At 36.1% G+C, this 20168-nt stretch overlaps 1 protein-coding gene across 1 annotated transcript in view; it reads right to left on the bottom strand.

Moving 5' to 3' along the window:
- The window catches only part of GALNTL6 (polypeptide N-acetylgalactosaminyltransferase like 6), a 485739-nt gene that overhangs the window by 262934 nt on the left and 202637 nt on the right, over positions 1–20168 (bottom strand). Inside the window, exon 4 of the mRNA XM_056326843.1 lies at positions 7676–7842. Coding sequence (XP_056182818.1) covers positions 7676–7842 — 167 coding nt within the window. The remainder of the gene's footprint in view (positions 1–7675; positions 7843–20168) is intronic.

The following is a 20168-nucleotide window of genomic DNA, read 5'->3' as shown; positions in this document are numbered from 1 at the left end:
GAATGGTAAACACCAAGAGTGTTCTTCTGTGGCAAGACGAGTCTGTATGCATAATCCCTCACAGAAGGGTCATTTTACATTTCAGGCACAGATTGCTCCTTGCAAGCCACTTCCAGGTTCCACAGTCTCCAGCTACTTCAAAAGATGGCAAGACCTCGACTAGCACTTTCAGCTGATCGGTAACTTACTTTGGTGAGCCTCTCCCTGCTGATACAACAATGCTTTTCACCACAAACTTCTCTGGCAGTGCTGTATTTTGGGTAAATGTAGGAAGGAGGTCAGAGGGGGGAAGAATAATAAAATTCCATTTGCAAAAGCATATGCTTGTTTAATTGCTGTTTTCATTACAGTTCCAGACACACGGTTTGTTCTTAAAAAAGACAATGATTTCAAATATTTCAGAACCAAATCAAGTACCAATTCTTATCCTTATCCAAGAACTTTTCTTAGCATTTATTTTCCAATTACCCGACATTTTTTTTTTATTAACAATACCAAGCAGTTAGCTTCAGAAAGTTGTAACACCACACTCAGATTTTGCTCATGATATAGGAATAACATTGGTCATCTCTCAAAGTTCTTGGCAATATGATAAACGAAATATAGTTATGAAAAGATAATGCAGCTCCTTATGCCTTCTATTGGAATAAGTACACTTCAAACTCAATTTTCACTGCTTAGTTTTACTTTCTTTCTCAGCTGTTCCAAAAGGAAGCTGATCTCTCTAGTCTACCAAAAGACTAGTGTTCTCCAGAGGACTATTGTATATTGAAGGCAGCTTAAGTGCACTGGTGTAAATATTGATGCACACATACTACAGCACTAACAAATTGTTTTCATCTGTTAAGCTAATTACCCTTAATTTTTCAACTGAATTAATTCAATTTAGTATTCTGTCAAGGCAACAGATTTCTGTACACCTTTATCCCATTCCTTTTTAATTCTCAACACTTGTTACAGTCTATCCTACTGTATAGAAGGTGATTTCTGAAGTTCTTCCTATTGCATAAACTTCCAAACATGGGACAACCTTACGTAGGTAGCAGAAAGTGGCATCATAACAGCTCTCCTATGATAGATATTTATGCTGTACAACATAATGCCAGTGAGACAGTCAAGCTAGCATCAGTTCCAAAAGCAGTCTAGTCTCATAAGCACAGCATTTCCTTCCAGCCCATTAACATCACTCAGCAGCTGTTGGGTACTTGTAAACCCCAGTTTTAGTACAGTAATACCTGTAGACACAGGGATGCTCCTGCTTACACCTTTCTCCTCTCACTTTTTTTTCCCCGCTCTCTCCTTTCTGCCACAGAGGCAGATTCTAATCACATAAACAATTCTGAATACTCTCAATGTCCCTTATTATCACAGCACGGGGAACGACAACAAAAAATGAAAACAAAACCTCCCACCATCAAATACAAACCCAGTGATTTGTCACAAAATATGCCACGATTACTTGCATGGAATTATTTTTTCATATTTTTAAAAGCTTGTTTCTCAGCTTTCTGAGAAGCCATACAGTCAGGCAGCTGTTAACTTGCCATAAAGAGCAAGCATGTTCCACAGCCCCTCCATTTCTCACCATTGTTGCCTCCACACATACCACTGATGACAGCTAGGCCTTTTCTCTGCCTTCCAGCATGTCTTGTCCAGGTTCTGACTTCTGTTCCTACTAAACTCTTTTTAGTTATACCCTTTCTATTCAAAAGAAAAGCCTGTCATCGAAAATATTCCTGGCTGCAGCCACTGCGACCATACACAACACCAGGAGGCAATCCCAGATACCTTCCCATTAACAGTTAATAACGCCCCATTCTTCTTGTCCTACTGTGCCTCCAGAAAGAGAGCTAGTGAGCTGTGTCCGTGACTTCTTTGGATGCATTCATTTAGCATGGATGTTGTTAGAAGTGTTCTGTTCGGTGCCCCAAACCCCACAGGCACACTTTTTTTGAGCAGAAGGGTGGTTAGTTTTCAGGGATGGGCAGACATCCGAGTTCAAAAGTACAGTATATAAAGATGAAGAATTATTAATATCCAAGAAAAAAAATAAATCCCTTGTGTAGCTTTAAATTGCTCAGCTTAAAAGATTTAAGTCATTGAGCTATTATATACTCTCTTGAAAAACAGGCTCCTAAAGTTAAGGGACAGACTTAAAAGCATTTCCTTAAGTAGAGTTTGACTTTCACAACATTACAACACCCCCTTCCGATTTTCTGTTTTAAATGTTGCATATTTTGACAATACTGGAAATTTTTGGAGAAGCGCGCTTTCACTGTATCAGAGTATTGCTGCCTATAGCAGAGGTTTGCTATGACAATCATACAATATAACCTTCACTTTCATTTCATCAGAAAAGTTATATCCAGCCGTGATCTGAAGCCAAGCATCCATAAATTGGAATCGCAAGTGACATGTTGCATAAACTATCTGTCTGCAAGCAAAATACAGGATTTTCATCTTCATGCAACAAATAGCAGGTATTTATTGAGTGGAAAGTTGTACAATCTGGTGTTCTAATAGAGCTGCTTTGCTTTTAGCACAAACTCCCTTACCCTAATGTTATTGTACAGTACGACTAATATAATTTACACAACTACAGTTAACCCCAAAACCTTCAAAACTCTCAAAACCAAAATCAGACAACCTCAATAAGGCCAAAAAGGCTTTACCAGGCTATTAGGGTAATTGGGCCATAGATCATATCTTCCTCCACATTCACACAAAACAAAGCACAGTGCTGGCACTGAAATTCACTGACTGACTAAACTGAGCTCTGATCAGAGTCACAGGTAGCTGCTTTTGCAGATTAACATGCATGCTATTAATCTGGGATATTCAGAGATCTGGCACAAAGCATATGGTATCTGATACGGGACAGTATGATATGCTCAAATGACTGGTGATGCAAAAAAAAAAAAAGCGCTAAGCAAGACAACAGAGATAGGAGAACATTATAGATGACAAAATGAGAAGGGAGTGGCATAGCAACACAAAGGAAAGCTTCCCAGTTTGTAATTTTCCACCAAAAGACCAGCTCATTGCCAGTGGCAGAAACTAGTTCTTTCCTGCATTAAGCTGTCGGCTGCTAATTTATCATTTTATTTTTCCTTGGCAAATACAATTCATTTTTTTGCAAAATAAAAGATGGCCTAATAATTGTTACTGTTAATGAATTAATTGCTGGCTATGGCGTTGTTTATTTTTTCTTATAACAGGTGCTGTGCCAGTTAGAGAACTACAGGGTAAAGTAAAAATGCTCGGTAAGTCAATTTTACATGCACGGGCACATGTGTTAGTAACAGTTCACAGGCCTGACTAAGCTAATAAACTCATTAAAACACAAAAGGAATAAAGGTTGATGTAAAAACCTATCATGTGTTGACAACCTACATAAACTGTTTAATTAATTATGCAAATCAATGCTCCCCTGAAGTTTATAAAACAGTAATTAGAATTTTTAATATTTCTTTGTAAATTCAAGCTGTTCCATAGCAGAACAAATGAAAACTTGCTTCCTTTTTCATTTTGCCCTTTCCTCTAAAACTGTTGCCCACATTCTGCTTCTTGCCATGTTTTCAGAGCTCTGTCTGCCAACAGCCTGTAATTTCAGAGCAAACTATGCCAATAATAAACACGCCCACCCCCCAATATAAACCTGCAAGCCAATGCCAAATCATCTCCCCTCTCCCACCAAAAAAACAAATCCCCCCCGAAAAAAGATCGCTTTCCACAAGGCTCATTTTCACAGAAACAGGCTCTCAAAACCAGAGCTGCACACAAACCCACTGCAGAAATAGCTGACATAGGGGTATGCTGGTACCTCCAACAAAGGTGTTCATCTTCGATGGCAGGTGACACTTACGGAAACTGAGAGGTCTTTAACTTACACAGAGTTTGCAATACAGAGTTTACATGAAATGGGTATTGCAATTGCAACTCAGAATCCATCACAAAGAAATATTCTGCATACCTTAGTTTGCAGAGATATGTATATCATTGAACTTTTGTGCAAAAGCTACAGTACTTGGACCTACAATGGGGTTATTCAGTGGAAGTCTCTAATGAAGACCTGACTGCTAAATCAGTTGGAAAGAGTAAAAAGATTCTTACATTTGTCTGCCAGCACACAGCATAGCCAGCTCCCTTACCAATAGCTTTCTAAGGCAAACTAAGTAGAAGTCTAATACTTGTCTCTCTCTTATAGAGCTTGTTAAGTGACAACGTATTTCTTTTATGTGTGTTAAAACTTCTATGAATTTTAGATTCGGTTATCAGCTCTAGATTTGGTTCCCTTTCATCTTGCTGGACACCACCATTTGTGTTTACAATGTAAATCAGAAATGTTATGTTGAAACAGAGTTCCATTAATTCAATCAATTTTTGCCATCCCATTCCTTCATCATTATTAAGTATATAAACTCTGTGAATTATATGAATAAAGATACTTTGCAACTCTGGATACCTATATTTAAGTCTACATTTCCTTCCAACTGTCCCAGATAACTTTTTATATTCATATGGGTTTTTTGTATTAAATTTGTCTGTAACCAAATATTGCACTTCCAAATTTCGTAACATTTGCTTACCTCCCTCTTAATCCCAAGTCTCTCATCTGCATTATATTGATATTTAAAAAGGTGCAGCTGTCCTTTTACTTTTATAACTTCTAAATGTCATAATTTATGGTGAATATTATGGACGAATTATCTAAAGTTTTTGGGCTTGGTCACAAAAGCCAAAGAAGCGAATATGCATAAAATGAAGGCACACAAATAATTTTACAGACAAACCAGCAACCTGCTGGGTACCTGGCTGTGCACTAAAACATTTTCATCATCTGTTATCAAAAGTTCTTTATGTGCGTTTCAGTATCTATATTTGCATGAGTTAAGAAAACAAAAACACTCCACCATTTTAATCTATCTTTTACTACATTTTTATCTATCAATTTTCCACTTTTTCTCATCTACTCTATTTTGAACAGGGACTGGCTTTTCATAACAATTTCTGAGACTTTTTTAAAAAGGGAAAGTTTGATTATTAGAAAACCCTAGAAAAATAGATTGTCATTTATTCACTACTTTTAAGGTAACAGTTCTACTGAAATATCCCATTCTTACTTTCAACTATTTACAAATTATGTTTAAGTTCCTAGCAGAAAACTCTCTATAATACAAAGTTGTAGAACAAGTACAGCATACACAGTATCACTTAAATAATATATAACTGATTTCACAAAAGAAAGTAATAGCCATTTGTCAGCTATGTGACATATGGAGCTCGGTGAAGAAATTATACAATGAGAAGAAAGGATACAGATGTATCACTAATTGCTATACTGCTTCAACACTGCAGTAAACTTTGCTTGCAATGACTCTCAGTTTTGACAACTGAACATACCTGTATTTAATTTTTTACCTAATCTGTCTTCAATGCCTTTCACACTGCTTTAACGCTCTCGGTCTAGGCAAAAGCAACTAAAGGGTGATGACTAGTAACATTAAACTAGTCATCTATTCAATCACTTTTAAAGAAGATTATTTTATGAACTGTGAGGGAAGGAGGACAGGTATCAGTCATCATTTTGTCAATATAAATTAACCCAACTGTATTAAGTGTGGCCACTTCATGAAAAAGGAAAACACGCTAGATGACATGGTATAGGTTCAGTTAAGTGCAGTTCAGAGGATCACAAATACAAGAATTAAACCACTTTAGATGCCCCAAATTAATCCATCCAACTTGAAATTCTATGTCACTGAATTCAGAGTAGAGATGCCAGCACATTTTTCTTGTGTGCTTGTTCTTAAAACACACAGTATCAAACATGCTACCAAACATGCTCAAGTTCAGGACTGGCAACCATTCAAAAACACATTTCTAATCTTTATTTGAATAATACAAAACCACAGAAGAGTAAATCTTCCTAACGGTACAACAGTTCTAGGCTCAACTCGATACAAGTCTTCTTAATAGATTTTTTTCAGATTTTCAAACCAGACACTTATGTTAAGCACTTCTATGTTATATGAACAACTTCTTCCAGCTGAAAACCATTCCACTGAACAGCTAGATAGGTTTATAGAAACGGAAATGAGGAAGATTGGAGAGATTATTATAGTGTTATAGGAATTACTATTACAGTTAGTATTTACTCCAAAATAGGTTCTGCTGCTGGCTGAAAGTAAGTTAGGGCAGGCAAGAAAACATCAGAAAGTACAATACTCCATGTTTACTGGCATTAATTGTTTTTCTAAAACTGTGACGTAGATAAGCTTTCTAAAATATTAATACATTTAGAAATATATCAACAATAGTCAGTATGATCTTCATTACAAAAAATGCTACAGTATCACCATATTGAGCAAGCACAACCTGAATAGCTACTCTCTCAGTATAAGAGGCATTTTTACTTGTCAGACACCTCATAAAACCAACTTACTGGCTTCCCCATAAGTTGTTTACTACTAGGAAATTGTTAGCCTGCAGAAAAGTTGTTGTGCTACTTTACAGTTGTTTTAAAAACTTTCATCCATGGTCTAGATTTTATAAATGTAGACTAGCCAGAACTGTACTCACTTTACAATTTCACTTAAATTGCATTACAGATAGAGAGGCAGTTCATCAAAGGACATACTTCAACTGGCAGATATGAGAGGGTAAGATAGATGTGTGCAGCATTAATCTTTTCTAACACCTGAAATATCAAGTTAAAAATCTAAAAAAAATTATTCCACTGTAGCGCTCTACTAATATGCCTCTCATTCACCCAGGGGCTTCTCAAAATAGTAGGTCAGAGATTTGTTCCTGTAAGTTTCTAGCTGACACAAAGGTTTTATCTAAAACATTAGCAATGAGCACAATTCCCTCTTTTGCTATCAATCTACTCAGAACAAGGCTCACATACAGAATAGCAAGTGACGTTTCAACAGAAACAACCAAAAAAACCCACAAACACCAAAGAAATGTCAAAGTGTCTCATGCTTGAAGTTCTAAAAGATGTACTGAAATTTCAAAGAAAAACAATTTCCCAGTTCCATGTTAATGATATGGACGAATTTTACCCAAGGAATTGTTACATTTCATTTAAGGAGCTTAGATAGAGCATTCATTTCTTGTATTGCATTAAAGAAGTAATGATAGCAGAAGTCATAAAGTGATTGCAGTTTCCTTAATTTTATGATATATAGATGATGTAAACCTTGGTTAACTATTCTAAAGCAGTTTTTCACATTCCACTCAAAAGGGTCTCATTTATCTGTATGGCTATTTTGTCCTAGTATATGAAGCTGTCTAACTCAATAAATTTCCAGGATTAAAATCTAAATGAATTGCATCCAAAATTGTCAGTTAATAGGCTTTTGGAGTAAAAGGGAAGCCTAAGGAAAAAATGTTGAAACACCAAAATCTGCAGTATTTCAGAAATAATACATTAAACTTACTATATTAATAAGTGTCAATGAACAGTTCAGTCTCTTCCTTTTACCGTGAATTTCAGTAGTCATGCAAAGTAAACCAAAAGCCACTTACACACATTTATTCCAGCTCACAAGTAAACATTATTACGCACAGCAAGCAGTCCAGCAGCTACGGTCTGCTCACTTCATGCTTCCCTTTTAGTTTCTATAAGAACCACACTGCATTACAAGTTTTGAGTTAAAAAAAACCTTACCTCTGTCACTGAAGTCATCCACAAGAATGATTTCTGCTATCAGGCTGTCTGGAGTGCGGTTGATAATACTGTGTATTGTTCGCAAGAGTGAAGTCCAGCCTTCATTATGAAATGGGATAATTATGCTAGTATTTGGTAGCTTTTCCAAGTACACCTTGTGCTTACAGCTGGAGAAACAAGAAAATATTTGTATAAGCATACTGAGGAGTCTGAGTTGGCATACACTGCCAATCACTTGGGACATTCAACCATCATTGTTTCTAGCATAAAATCCAACAGTGTAATCAATCAGTACTTTCATGTGACAATAACTAGTTAAAATACTTATATTGCTTACAACATACAATAAATCTGAACAATGACAAATTTAAGGTGAATGAATGAAAATTTAACTGGCTGGAATTAGATTCTTTTCCTTCACTGGAAACTTTCCTGCAAAATGACAGAGGACATATCTTCTACAATGTTATTTCCAGAAAACAAATCCTCTTATCAGAAATATTTCTGAAACATAATATGAAGCAAAAGAAAATGTGAAATGATCCTTTTTTTGTCCATACCAGGGCAAAATTTGCAATAACAGTGTACTATACCGAAAGACAAACTCTAGAAAACTGCACCATTATCCTGGGTGATGTGCTTGCAATATGCAAAACAACAACATCCACAAATACAACTCCACATCTAGATATCCAAAACGATTGCTGCTATTAGAGAGATAAAACCACACATGAATCTGAAAACACAGACTGATACAATTAATACAACTTAACCTTTCATTTTTGAAAGGAAAGCACTGCACCTTCAGCATCTTCGCTGAAGAGCATCAATGTAACATCAGTGCCTATCTTTACAATTTTCACTACTGTGTTGCTTACACATCTGAGCAAAAAGACCATTCTTCAAAGATAAATAATGGTCTTACAATTCAGTTTCTCAACTGACTGAGAATATTTCATAACTAATGTTTAGGTTACTGAAACTCATAGGATCTCTCTTTTTTTGGAAAAAAATAAAAAGGGGAGGGGGAAGGGACAGATTCCTCTGTTTTTAACACGGCATTTTCAGCTCTGGGACAAAGTAACTGAATGATTTCACATTCCCCAGGAGAAAGGTCAAGTCCTGATAAAGGTATCTGTACAAGCAGCAACACATCACCTTTACAATAAACAAAAGCAGAAGAAAAAAATCCCCAACCAACTATGTTTAAAAATGTATAGGTATCTTTGCTGCTTTTCAGAAAGAATAACTATGCATATCAATAGCCGCTGTAGATTATAATGTTGATTTACATATATTTGCAGCTTATTTTGCATTTCCATTTTATAAATGTCACTTCAAAATCAATATTTAGCGATTTATTGTACAGCTAACACACTGAAGAAATGCTCCAGAGAAATAATAAACCCTCACAGGTACTACAGTTATATTTGCAAAATACTAACTTTTATGTAGTTGTGAATGAACAATCAAGTTTTTGGATGCCTTCCTAAAAAAAAAAAAAAAGATTTAAATTTGTAATTCAGAGATTTCTTCCTAAAACGTGGAAACAATGAGTTTAATGACAAGCTGTCTGCAAAAATAATACTTTTGGAAACTTTTTAATAACCAGTTTGCTGGTGGGACACATATGCATACTGGGGAAAAGGCAGTTGCTTTGCAAGTACGTGAAGTTCTGGAGAAAACAGTGCTCATTACCTAGTGACAGAAAAGGCTAAGCCTATATTCTAACATTTTGGAAGGAAAAAAATACAATGCAGCATTTGAATTAACTAAAAATTATTTTTCTTATTTGTAGGAAGTGCAACAAAGGAAGCCCATTACTAACATGTAGCTGTTTCAGCTGGCAAATTAAGGAAACCATCTACCACAACCACCCCCTGCTGTTGCCAGCTGTTTGCCGACAATGATGTGTCTTGAACTAGAACAAATGTAACTACTATGTGTACATGTAATTCTTATAGTACTATTGAAAGAAAAATGGCAAAGGAAAAAAATCTTGAACTCCCAGTAAGTATGATCTTAGAACTAGCAAGCCCTCCATCTCCATAAAAACCTAACGCAACAAACAAAACCTAAAAATGCCCCATAAAACCAAGCAAAAGAATGCCACACACCAGACTGCAACTTCTAAACAGTAAGGAGGGGAAAAAAATAGGAAACACACCCAAATACATGAGAATATTGTTTTTTTAAAAAATAAATATTGCCCCTCTGTGTAACAACATACCTCTTGAAAGAGGTTGTACTGAAATTTGTGTATTTGCATGGTCAATATTGTAATCTTAAGTACATACAGATGGGGAAGGTGACTGGACTTGGATATTCTCATCAATGGTTTCAGAGTAATTGCGTAGTTTAAGTTTGAGAAGGAGAAGCAACATTGATAGACTCAGCTTAAAACTCTTTCTTCCTACAGAATAGATTGCTCTATTAACCCTAAAGAAGCAAAAAGAGGAAAACATCTTACCATCATTCCACTTTAACCTTCAGTTCTCATTTATATTTACTTTTACTTTGATAGCCAGTGCAAAGGTACCTGGCTATATGTGAATAGATTTTTAGTAAGAGCCACAAATGACCAAAATGCCTTTTTCCTACTTTTCTCAGAAGAGCTGGTCAGATTCTCAAACTCACAGAAATGAAATGTTAAATTTCACCATCTTCTATTGTTAAGATGGCCTGTTAAGTTTCATAGCGATGGTCTACTTGCCTTTCTTCAGCAAGCTAAATTCTGCTCATTTTTGGCCCCTTGCTTTCTGACATAAGACTAACTATGGCATAACTACAACAGAAGATCACTATGTTTTAGAAGGCATAACACAGAAATCCATTTTATTTTAAGTTGTATTCAGCATTATCTACAGCAGAGCATAGCTGGCTCTGTGCTGTGCTGGGCAGCAGGACAGATCTGATGAATAACTGTAATGCTCAGGAAAGGCCCAGGAATTGCAATGAAGATGCAATTAGACAGCCACTGCTGAGAGACTGGATTTACCAAGAGAATAATCATATATGCATGCAGCATTTGTTCAAAATCCATCAGTGTGGTTCTTCATATCCTGCATTTTAGAAGTGATGCCAAATACCCTGGCTGCAAGACTACTACTTGGAAGCACAGACATTGCTTCTTGTAAGCCATTGCTAGTCTTTGAAATAACGATCAGGTCTTTGTGTCTAGAACAAAGAACTTGTCATCATGTCACTAGGTCAGAGTGAAGTTCATTGTCATAAACTATTATTATATTTAAATTTATTAATGATGCCTATGACATAGAATAAACCAGTCAAGGCAGATGTTCAGTTCATGTATTAAGCAGAAAAGATAACAGGTTTAATACGCAACGGTATTTGACATAAAGCCACAGAACTTGACATAAATAGATTTCTTATCTAATATTTCAACTCATTGTTTTACTGATGAGAATGTTTAAAACTAAGAAGCATTCGCAAGTTATCAGATAAGCTACTAGAAAGATATTTTTGCCATTAACTGCAACAATATTGAATCAGCATCAAAGACTTTTGGAAGTGTTCTTTCAACACTAGTTCACTACCAAAAATTTAAAAGTGCATTTGGAGAGGTGCTGACATAAAAATTTGATCATAGGTTCAAACTACTCTTGCTTTATTTCTTATGCTGGTTCCAAGATTCTCTTAAATAAGTATTTTATTTTTCAGCCACCATAAAGTCATACTTTCAAGACTACATGCTTTTTGCTCTCACCAAAATAATCCTAACAACAGTGTTTTAAGCATTCCCAGGCAAAATGCAGAGCCTGATTTCAGTATGTCTACTTTCTAAAATTAATTTGGTTAATAGCTTAACTAACATGTGGAATGAATATTTTAAAAGTGAGATTCTTGATTCTACAAAGAAATGAGAAATTATAATTCAAGTTTTTCATATTTTCTGAATAATGCAATGTTAACCAAAATTTATTAAAAAATAAAGCAAGGTTTACTGTAGAAAGGAAAAATGCTAGGTTTAAAAGATTACCATTACCATCCAGTTTAAATTAGCACTAATACTCATTAAGTAAAGTTTCTGAATTATGGTATAATACGTTAAATGAAACTGAACTGACTTCCTATAGAAATATTTCAAATACTGCTGAGCAAAAAAAATTATTTTCCAAGCCTCAAAATTTCAGTGGAAAATTTTGTATCAATTTAGAAAGCCATACTACTTGCACACATGAACTCTTAATTGTCAGCCCCTATCTGAAGGCTGCAAGTTACTTGCACACTTTAAACAAATGTAGGCACTATGTGGACAGTAAGTGTTATTCAGGTAGTTTGAATGGCAGAATAAAGTGTCCAAAGAACATACTGACTTTCATTAAAGCTTGGAATACTAGGAAATCCACAAAGGCCTGGAAATAAATCCTAAAATAGATATTCAAAGAAGGCTGGTAGATGTAAGTCAGACAGGATATGCAGTTGAGCCACTTTCAGTTGAGTAAGAGTTTTCTCCAAGATGTAACTCAGCATTAGAAAAGATTGTAACATAGTTTATGTCAATGAATGTTACCTTATGGTATCCTTTTCATTATCAAATCATAATGCAACTATGGTTTAGAATTATTGTATTACTGTAGAGCTTTAGTATCACATCATATTCTGATTAAGGAATTAAAATGAAACTTTTTTTTTTTGGTGGGGAAATGAGAAAAGGGTGCAAAACTGCTAAGTCTCAAAATATTTTTTAATACTAAAGGTATTATTTGTTATTTTTAATTTGCTTCCATCAGGACCAGTTTTTATCCTAGTAGTATTTTAATCTGGATTACCTTTTAAAATACCTCATCAGAAGTTTACAGGAACAAGCTTGATTTGAATGATAAATGAAGATGAAGACAGTCATTTGACTGTTAACTTGGTTCTGTATGTGTTATAAAATAGCTTGTCTAAATGAAGTATGTGTTAGAACAAACACATGCAAAGTCTCAGAAGAAAAACCTCCCAGGAAATTTGATGATTTTGCCTATGGGAGTGAGAGTAGAAAAATAAATCAGTCAACTTGAAATCAGGAAACCAAACTGATTTTTTGCTTCAGTTTTGATCACAAATTCCATGAAAGCATTCTCAGCAACCACGCCTGGCTATGTATGTATACTTATCATGCCCATACTGACAAAAGGATAAATATTTAAGGATGCTAAGAGCCTATTATTTGACCATTTTCATTATATTTTTCCTCCCTTTTATCCTTACCTCCATACTTGTGCTTCCTCAGACAACCAAATAGCTCAGTAGATTTTTTAGTTTTTAATGTTTAATGTACTATTCATTTACTTTGCTCAGGAACAGACGAAGTTGTATTTGAGGTAACAGCTCCCTAATAAGTTAAATTGCTAGACTTAGGAAACCTCATACTACCTTTTCCTCAGTTTCCCTTGTTCAGTTACATGACTAATGCAGCCTCCTCTTCAATGGCTGGTAAGTGACCACTTACAGAACTGGAGGGTTAATTGTTCAACATTTGGTGCGGTCTTCCCCCAAGTATTCTGAGAGATCCTGATCAGTCGTTTTAGTTCCCATTCATGCTTGTATCTCTAGGTATATGCCACACTACACCATCAGCACCCAGTGCAGTGGGACAGGAGGCACCTGCACATCCTGTGGCACATCCTAACCAAATAGACCCGAGGCTCCAGTCTTCTACAGAGGGTGGATTTGGGATTATTCCTAGCTTTACAAACTGACAGACTAGGGTGGTGAATTCAAGCAGCTTACCTGTTTCATGGCCAGAACTGGAACCCAGCTATATATGGGAATGTTATCTCATTCTTACACCATGCAGTTTCATCATACCCATGCGATATCCCACATTTTAAGAGCCAGTGACTTTCAGCAATTAGGTCTAAGTGAAGATTAGTAGCATAGGCAGAAAAATCTCACACAGCCTTTTCCCAATACCTGCTTTCTCGTAGGCAGGGACTCCACTCACTACTGACTTTCACAGCGACATTTTTATTTTGGTTATGGTTTCTAGCACTATGTAACTGTGAGAATATTTGTATCAGACATGCATACTGCACCGATATGCCTATTCTATTTCCTCCTAGTAAGCCTGAAGATACAACTAATACACAAGCTACTCTTAAGGATATCTCCTTCCAACCCTAAACACACACACACAGAGCTTGTACTCAGAAAAGAACACACAGAACAAGGGAAAAACCTAGTTTACCATTACTCTATATGGCAAGTACGTGTGTATATATAGCTATTAAACCAAAACAATTTGTCTTTGCAGTATAATCCTACTGAGTTGTGGTACCGTTATAAAGGCAAAGGGGAAGTGGAAATCCATTGTGTTCTCCAGGTGGCCTTTTTATTTTTTAATTTGAAGGAAGTGTGTAGTTCATTACTTTTTTTTGTATTTTTAAAACCATGTACTTGCCCTAGACACTTACAAATGCAGAACTGTTTAGACAAAGTTCAGTCAAATCATAACTAGTTTTTTGATTGTACTTCTGAGTAAGTGGCTGCCATTAAAAGAAGATTATTTTAAGACCTTGGAAAACAAGGTCATTTATCTCAAGAATGCAGTATCAAATACCTGAATCAACAAGTTGGGAGCAGGTAAGGGGATGAAGAAACAACTGTCTGTATCTAGGACTCATGGCAGGAATACTATTCAAGGAGGAGAAGAACCTGATGATTTAAACTAGAAAAGCACTCCAATTCAGCATAAACATTTACTACTTAACTATAATAGAATGCTGCAGACTGACCTTAATAAAGTACTATGCATGCTTTCTGAGAGATGTGTCTTTTCTTGTACTTAAACATCACATACTTAAGTGGAGCACAGCAGCACTTATTTGTGGAACAATGCTGAATGATAGGTTCAGTAGCTAATGACAATTTCTTAGCATAAATATTAATAGATTTCTGCAAACATATTATTTAATAAACCCTTAAATCTCAGAATAATTTCTGTGTAAGTCTGAAAATTATATACAAATGTAATGGTAGAAATACCTAGGAAGAAAATAACGATGATAAGCAACGGTCATCCTGCTAGGTAAGTAGCTCACACCTCTATTTTCTTACTGAACTTATTAAATTAGCATTCAGAACAAAGGGAATTCAGAAAATGAGAACGTGCAAGGGACGTTAGGCATTTCCCTTGCAGAAATTCGCAGAATTATGAAATAACATTAGCACTTTTGACTTTGCCAGAAAAATATTTTACAGACACAAACACTTGTGTACATATGTATGAAAAAAATTGGCACCAGATGAATTTTCTGGTGAAAGAGATATAATGACATTTTCCAGATTATCATCATGAATCAAGAGTTATGAACCTTGAATTATACTTTAAAATATTGCTACCCTTTATTAATCTTGATTTTCTTTCCATGATATTTCAGAACTTTATCTGATATTTCTTATCAAAGAACACTACTACATCATTAAATGTGTCCCTTTGAGACTTTCAGATGAGATTTTTAAAAACAGAGGACCTCTCTACCAGGGCTGTTTCCAAATTAATTTTCACAGCAGTAAGTACCGCTTCACTATCTTGTCCAACGAATCTCCTTCCTCTCTCCCTTCCATTATTAGATACATTACTCAGTACTATGTATGATTCAAGTATGTATATACTACTGTTTTGAAAAACTGAACCTGAAAAGCTGCAAAATGCTGTTTATTATACACACCTACCAAAGAGTCACTAGAAAATGGTTACTACGAAATAAAAATTCTTTGAAAAAGGTACGGTAGAATTTATTTCTAAATAATTTGCATAGTGAAAAATGTTAAATATACGTAACTGACAAAGGGGAAATTTCTACCAGCTTTGTATTTGGTATGCTTTTCCTATAGTTTATTATTGCAACCGGGTATTTGGCTCCAGTTCAAGGCTTATTCATAAAAATGACACACTGTCACACCCTTTAACTCCCTTTCAAACACTTAATACTGATTTAGTTATTCCTTTGAGATACAGAATTCTGCTGCTGGGTTGAAACAAGAATCAAAACCAAGTTTCTGAATAAAACAATTTTAGAGTTCATTTCAAAGTTGCAGGGGGACTTTTAGAAGGTTAAAAGAGCAGTAAGAAATTCCTCTACTCCCAAAATATTAACCTGCCCAAGGAGGAGAAAAAAAAAATGTCACAGAAACACCTAGAAGCTATTTGCAGCAGGCAGTAATAAAGTACAACTTGAAAAAAGGACTACTCAGAAAAAGAGGAGGTAGTAAAAAGGAGTTACAATTACACTTCCTTGTTATACACTACTGAATACTGCTGCTCTAATGGGCAAAAATAAATAGCATCCTTTTAATTCAAGAGATAGGGATAGCTCTTTTTAATTCCCTGACGGAGTTTATAAGTAGGGAAAAAATTCCTAAAACATCACACTAGCTTAAGACAAGATGTAGAACTGCAAAGTTCTCCACCTTTACAGAAACATGCAGAAGTCTACTGACTCTGTAGAAGAGCAAATGAAAGAGAACGGGCTTCTGAAGTGATGAAAAAGGGCTGGCATCACTTCAGCTACTTTACAGCAAAAGCCGATTCATAAAAGCAGCAATTTGTTTGACCCTGTGGATATAATAACAACAACAATATTTTACGCACATTAAGGGATGCCAATAGCAATGCCTTGGCCAGTTACCAGGTTCTGTGCCTTCTAGATACATCAACCACCCTTTCTGATAGATAATAGCATAAGACAAGTTAAATGTCTTGCAGACATCCCTTTGCTGCATTTAAGCAGCCAGGTAGCAGCCTACTATGGCAGTTACTGGATCACAGAAGTAGCCCACTTCCAATTTTCTCCTCTTACAGGAAGTGCCAGAGAAAGTTAGAGCAAAACAGAAAGATTTTTCAACCTTCTTTTCCCCCACTGGCTTTGTCTGCACACGCTCTTAGAGGAGCTGCTTTTTCGGATCTGACCTTTTCTTTCCCTTTTAATAAAGGAACTTCAGCACCCACTGGGCTCCCAGCTACTGACAAGCCCTCTACAAGCTACCAGGACAAAACATTTTCCAGTGAAGATTTACATAGTAATTGTCTTAGCATGTCAAAGTATTCAATTTACAGCACTAAGCTTCAGTCACACCATGTTTCTGTTCAAATCTAGCCTTGTCAGCCGAGCCTGATAAAGTAGTGATAACTAGCAATTTCTGCTGCCATTTGACAAGGCTGTAAAATTAGCTTGGGTGTGAGCTGATGGAAGGGAAGTAATCTTTATTTTCACCGTGGCTCACAGCTGGGAAGCAAGCAGGCATTACTGGGTATGGTCTCAATAAACGTCACAACACTTTTCCCTACTAGAACAAATAAACCTTCTCTTAAAACATTATTACTATTTTCATGGGTGGAAAAAACCCCAGAAGATTAAATTGTACAGTAGAAATATTTTGCATAATTGCTATTAAATGCACTAATAAACAGCTTGTAAACTAGACAAGCAAAGCCCGGCATTCTCTATGTAGGTTTCCCTCAGTGTGGACTTAATCAAAGCTGATCAAGCTGAATTAGGTGCTCGCTACTTTATGGCACGTTACATCATTTTGGTCTGTTGTGGACAGTCTTTCTAGCAGTACTGCATGTCTTCAGAGACATCAAAGTCAGTGAGTTTGCCTCACTCCATTCTTCCAACTAAAAAGTTTCTCTAACCGAGGGAAGAACACAGCGGGCAGATAAGCCTTGTGACACAAAGCCCGTTTATGTTTGCAAAGCTTTGTTTTACGTGACAGTGAGGCATAAAACCATCGTCACTCATGGAAACATCTTACCAAAAAATTAAAAAATAAATCACTAACATGCTTTATGAAACTTATCTACTCATCCATACATATTAAATCTAGGCTTGGGGAAAAAAAAAAAAAAAAAAAAAAGAATATATATAGTAACTTTGTACCATCTCAAAATCCCTCACAAACTTACATCAGCAGATATCTTCATACTATAATTATATTTCAGCTTAAACCTTGCACTTTACTATCTATGAATTCCAAAATATCCGCAAGCAGTCCTATTTATATAACATATACATACCCTCAAACCACCTTTTTTTTTTTTTTTTTGATAGAGAAGATACAGAAATATCAATGTACTAAAAATTCTTTCATTCACACCAAGCACACTTATCTGATTGTATCTCAAAAGTCAGGCAGACCGTAACAGGATCAGTAAGAAGCCCCTGTTTTGAGCCTAGATGCATTTTCCTGGCTGAAGAAGAAACAGGATTAGAATCTCAGTTTTCTGTCATCTCTAAGTGCATTTTAAGCACGCTACTTCAGGAATGAACCAACCCATGACATTCAATTACCCTTTAACTTCCATTTCAGAAATCCTAATTATCCTTTTACTGCTTGCCCTTCCATTCCAAAGCTATTCCAAAGGGCTTCTAGGAATCCTCCAGCGTATCAGCCACTACTCCCAGTTTTGTGCCAGTCCTCAAGTACCTCTCCCAATTGCCATAATCATTCAAAGACAGTTGAGAGTGGCCTCAAAATGGTATCAGTTCCTTCAGGATTTATGGGTATATCCCATCAGAGCTCATGGACATTACTGTGTCCAGATTGCTTAATTATTTTAAGACAGTCCTTTTGTGACCAACTTGCATCTCTTCTCCACTCCCTTTCACGGCAATATGTGACCCGACTCACACCTCCCTCTCAACATTACCTCTCATACACAATATATGAGACAAAATAATGGGCAAGACACTACTGGGTCTGACCAGTGCCTACTAACACCAAAACGACAGCTGGTAGAGACATGGGAGCAAACACAGAGAGTGCCACTCATAGGCGTCATGGATCACACGTGCCAACATGATCAGTAAGTTCTCATGCTTGCTAACACATCTTGTAGCCAGCGCAGTCTTTAGAAGATTAGTTTGATGGGATTATTCATAATCAAACCTGGCAATATAGAAAGAAGTTGCTTTTTCATTCCAGCTTTGCTGCACATTGTTGTCCTTACTACATGAGGTATAATGGCTCATGTTGTTGCCAGTGAGAATGTACTGCTGGCACTTGCTGTGTTTTCTTAATGTGAGAGCTGAAATTTCATTTGCTTATAAAATATCCAGTTTTACGCAAATTCACATTAGATACATGCCTAACCACATGAAAAAAAATATTTGGAGAGGAAGCAACAATGGACATGTAAGAAAAAGGAAGGTATACTGAGGCTTTTCATAAAACTATTAAATTAACAGCATATAACATCACTTTCACCTGTGAAATGCAAAGGTAAAGATCCCCAGAACTTTCTACCTTTCTCACAGATCTTAGAGAAGTTACATGTACTTTCCAATTTTCGTATTGTATTATTTGAGAGTTAAAAGTTCTGGCTTTAACCACTGTCAAATGCTAATAGACTCAGCTATTCCACATGCACAGAACTGGCTGGAGGGTAAATATCCTTCAGTATTCCTGTCTCTATTAAGTTTAGATTTCACAGTTCGGTTTACTGCAGCTTGCTATGTTCTGAGCAGCGTGGGAGGCTTTACTGGATTCTAAGTAACATGCAAGACATCTAAACACACAAGCAATACTTTCCTCCAGTTGTATAAACAGCTTGCTTTTTTTTTTTTTAACAAATTAATTTCAGTAAACAGAAACAGACCCATCAGGCTTGGACTCTGAGCTGGCCTGTTAAACACTGCAGCCTCTTTATCACCAAAAGGATAGAAAGGGAAACATCAATCTTCAGCCACATTTTAGCTGTTGCTGCCATAAAAAAAAACAAAAACAAAACCAAACCACACAACATAAAACCACTCCAAAGAGATACACAAAGCACCCAGAAAGTACTTGGAAATTATTCCACGTTATTTGTTACTACCAATACATGTCATGCAGAGGAACTGACAGAAGGCATGACAGAGACAGAAGGCCACAAGTTTTTTCAAGTATAAAATATTCCTCATCCTGTTTTGAGGAGCTGCACTTTGAATAGGATGCTCTTAAGCCATTGTAGAGAACAATCTGGTGAGGCTTGCAAACAGGAACATTGGCTAGAATATTTTGGACTGCATGACTTTCCATCTTCACTACATTATTCAGTAATTACACAAAATGCTTTGAAATATGGTCAGAGTAATGACCACCAGCTTTCTCACTACCCTACGAAAAGCATAATCTGAGTCTAACCAGTTGCTATGTGGCCAGATGAGGTTAAGGTAACACTAGTAAACAGCAGTATGAAGCAATGCAGCATGGATGTGCGTATGAAGACATTTCTGATTTCTCACAGTGAAATGAGAACTAGAAAGAAACTTTATACTCTCTTAGTTTATTCCAGGATATAATAAAAAATTCAGCACAAGATGGATCCAAACAATTATTTCCATAAGCCTTATTAAATATTGTGAAGTTCAGCATACTTAAATTAGATTAATTTTTCTTTTAGTGTCTTGCAGCAGGACAACCTAAGCCTAAGATCATAGAATGCCAAGTGAATTCATTGGAATCTGTCTTGCAGTACTGGATTAAAGATGGATTATTAAAT

The sequence above is a fragment of the Falco biarmicus genome, chromosome 1 (assembly GCF_023638135.1).
Source record: "Falco biarmicus isolate bFalBia1 chromosome 1, bFalBia1.pri, whole genome shotgun sequence".
Classification (NCBI taxonomy): Eukaryota; Metazoa; Chordata; class Aves; order Falconiformes; family Falconidae; genus Falco; species Falco biarmicus.
Note: the sequence above shows the minus strand (reverse complement) of the source record. Positions and strands in the feature narration are given on the sequence as shown.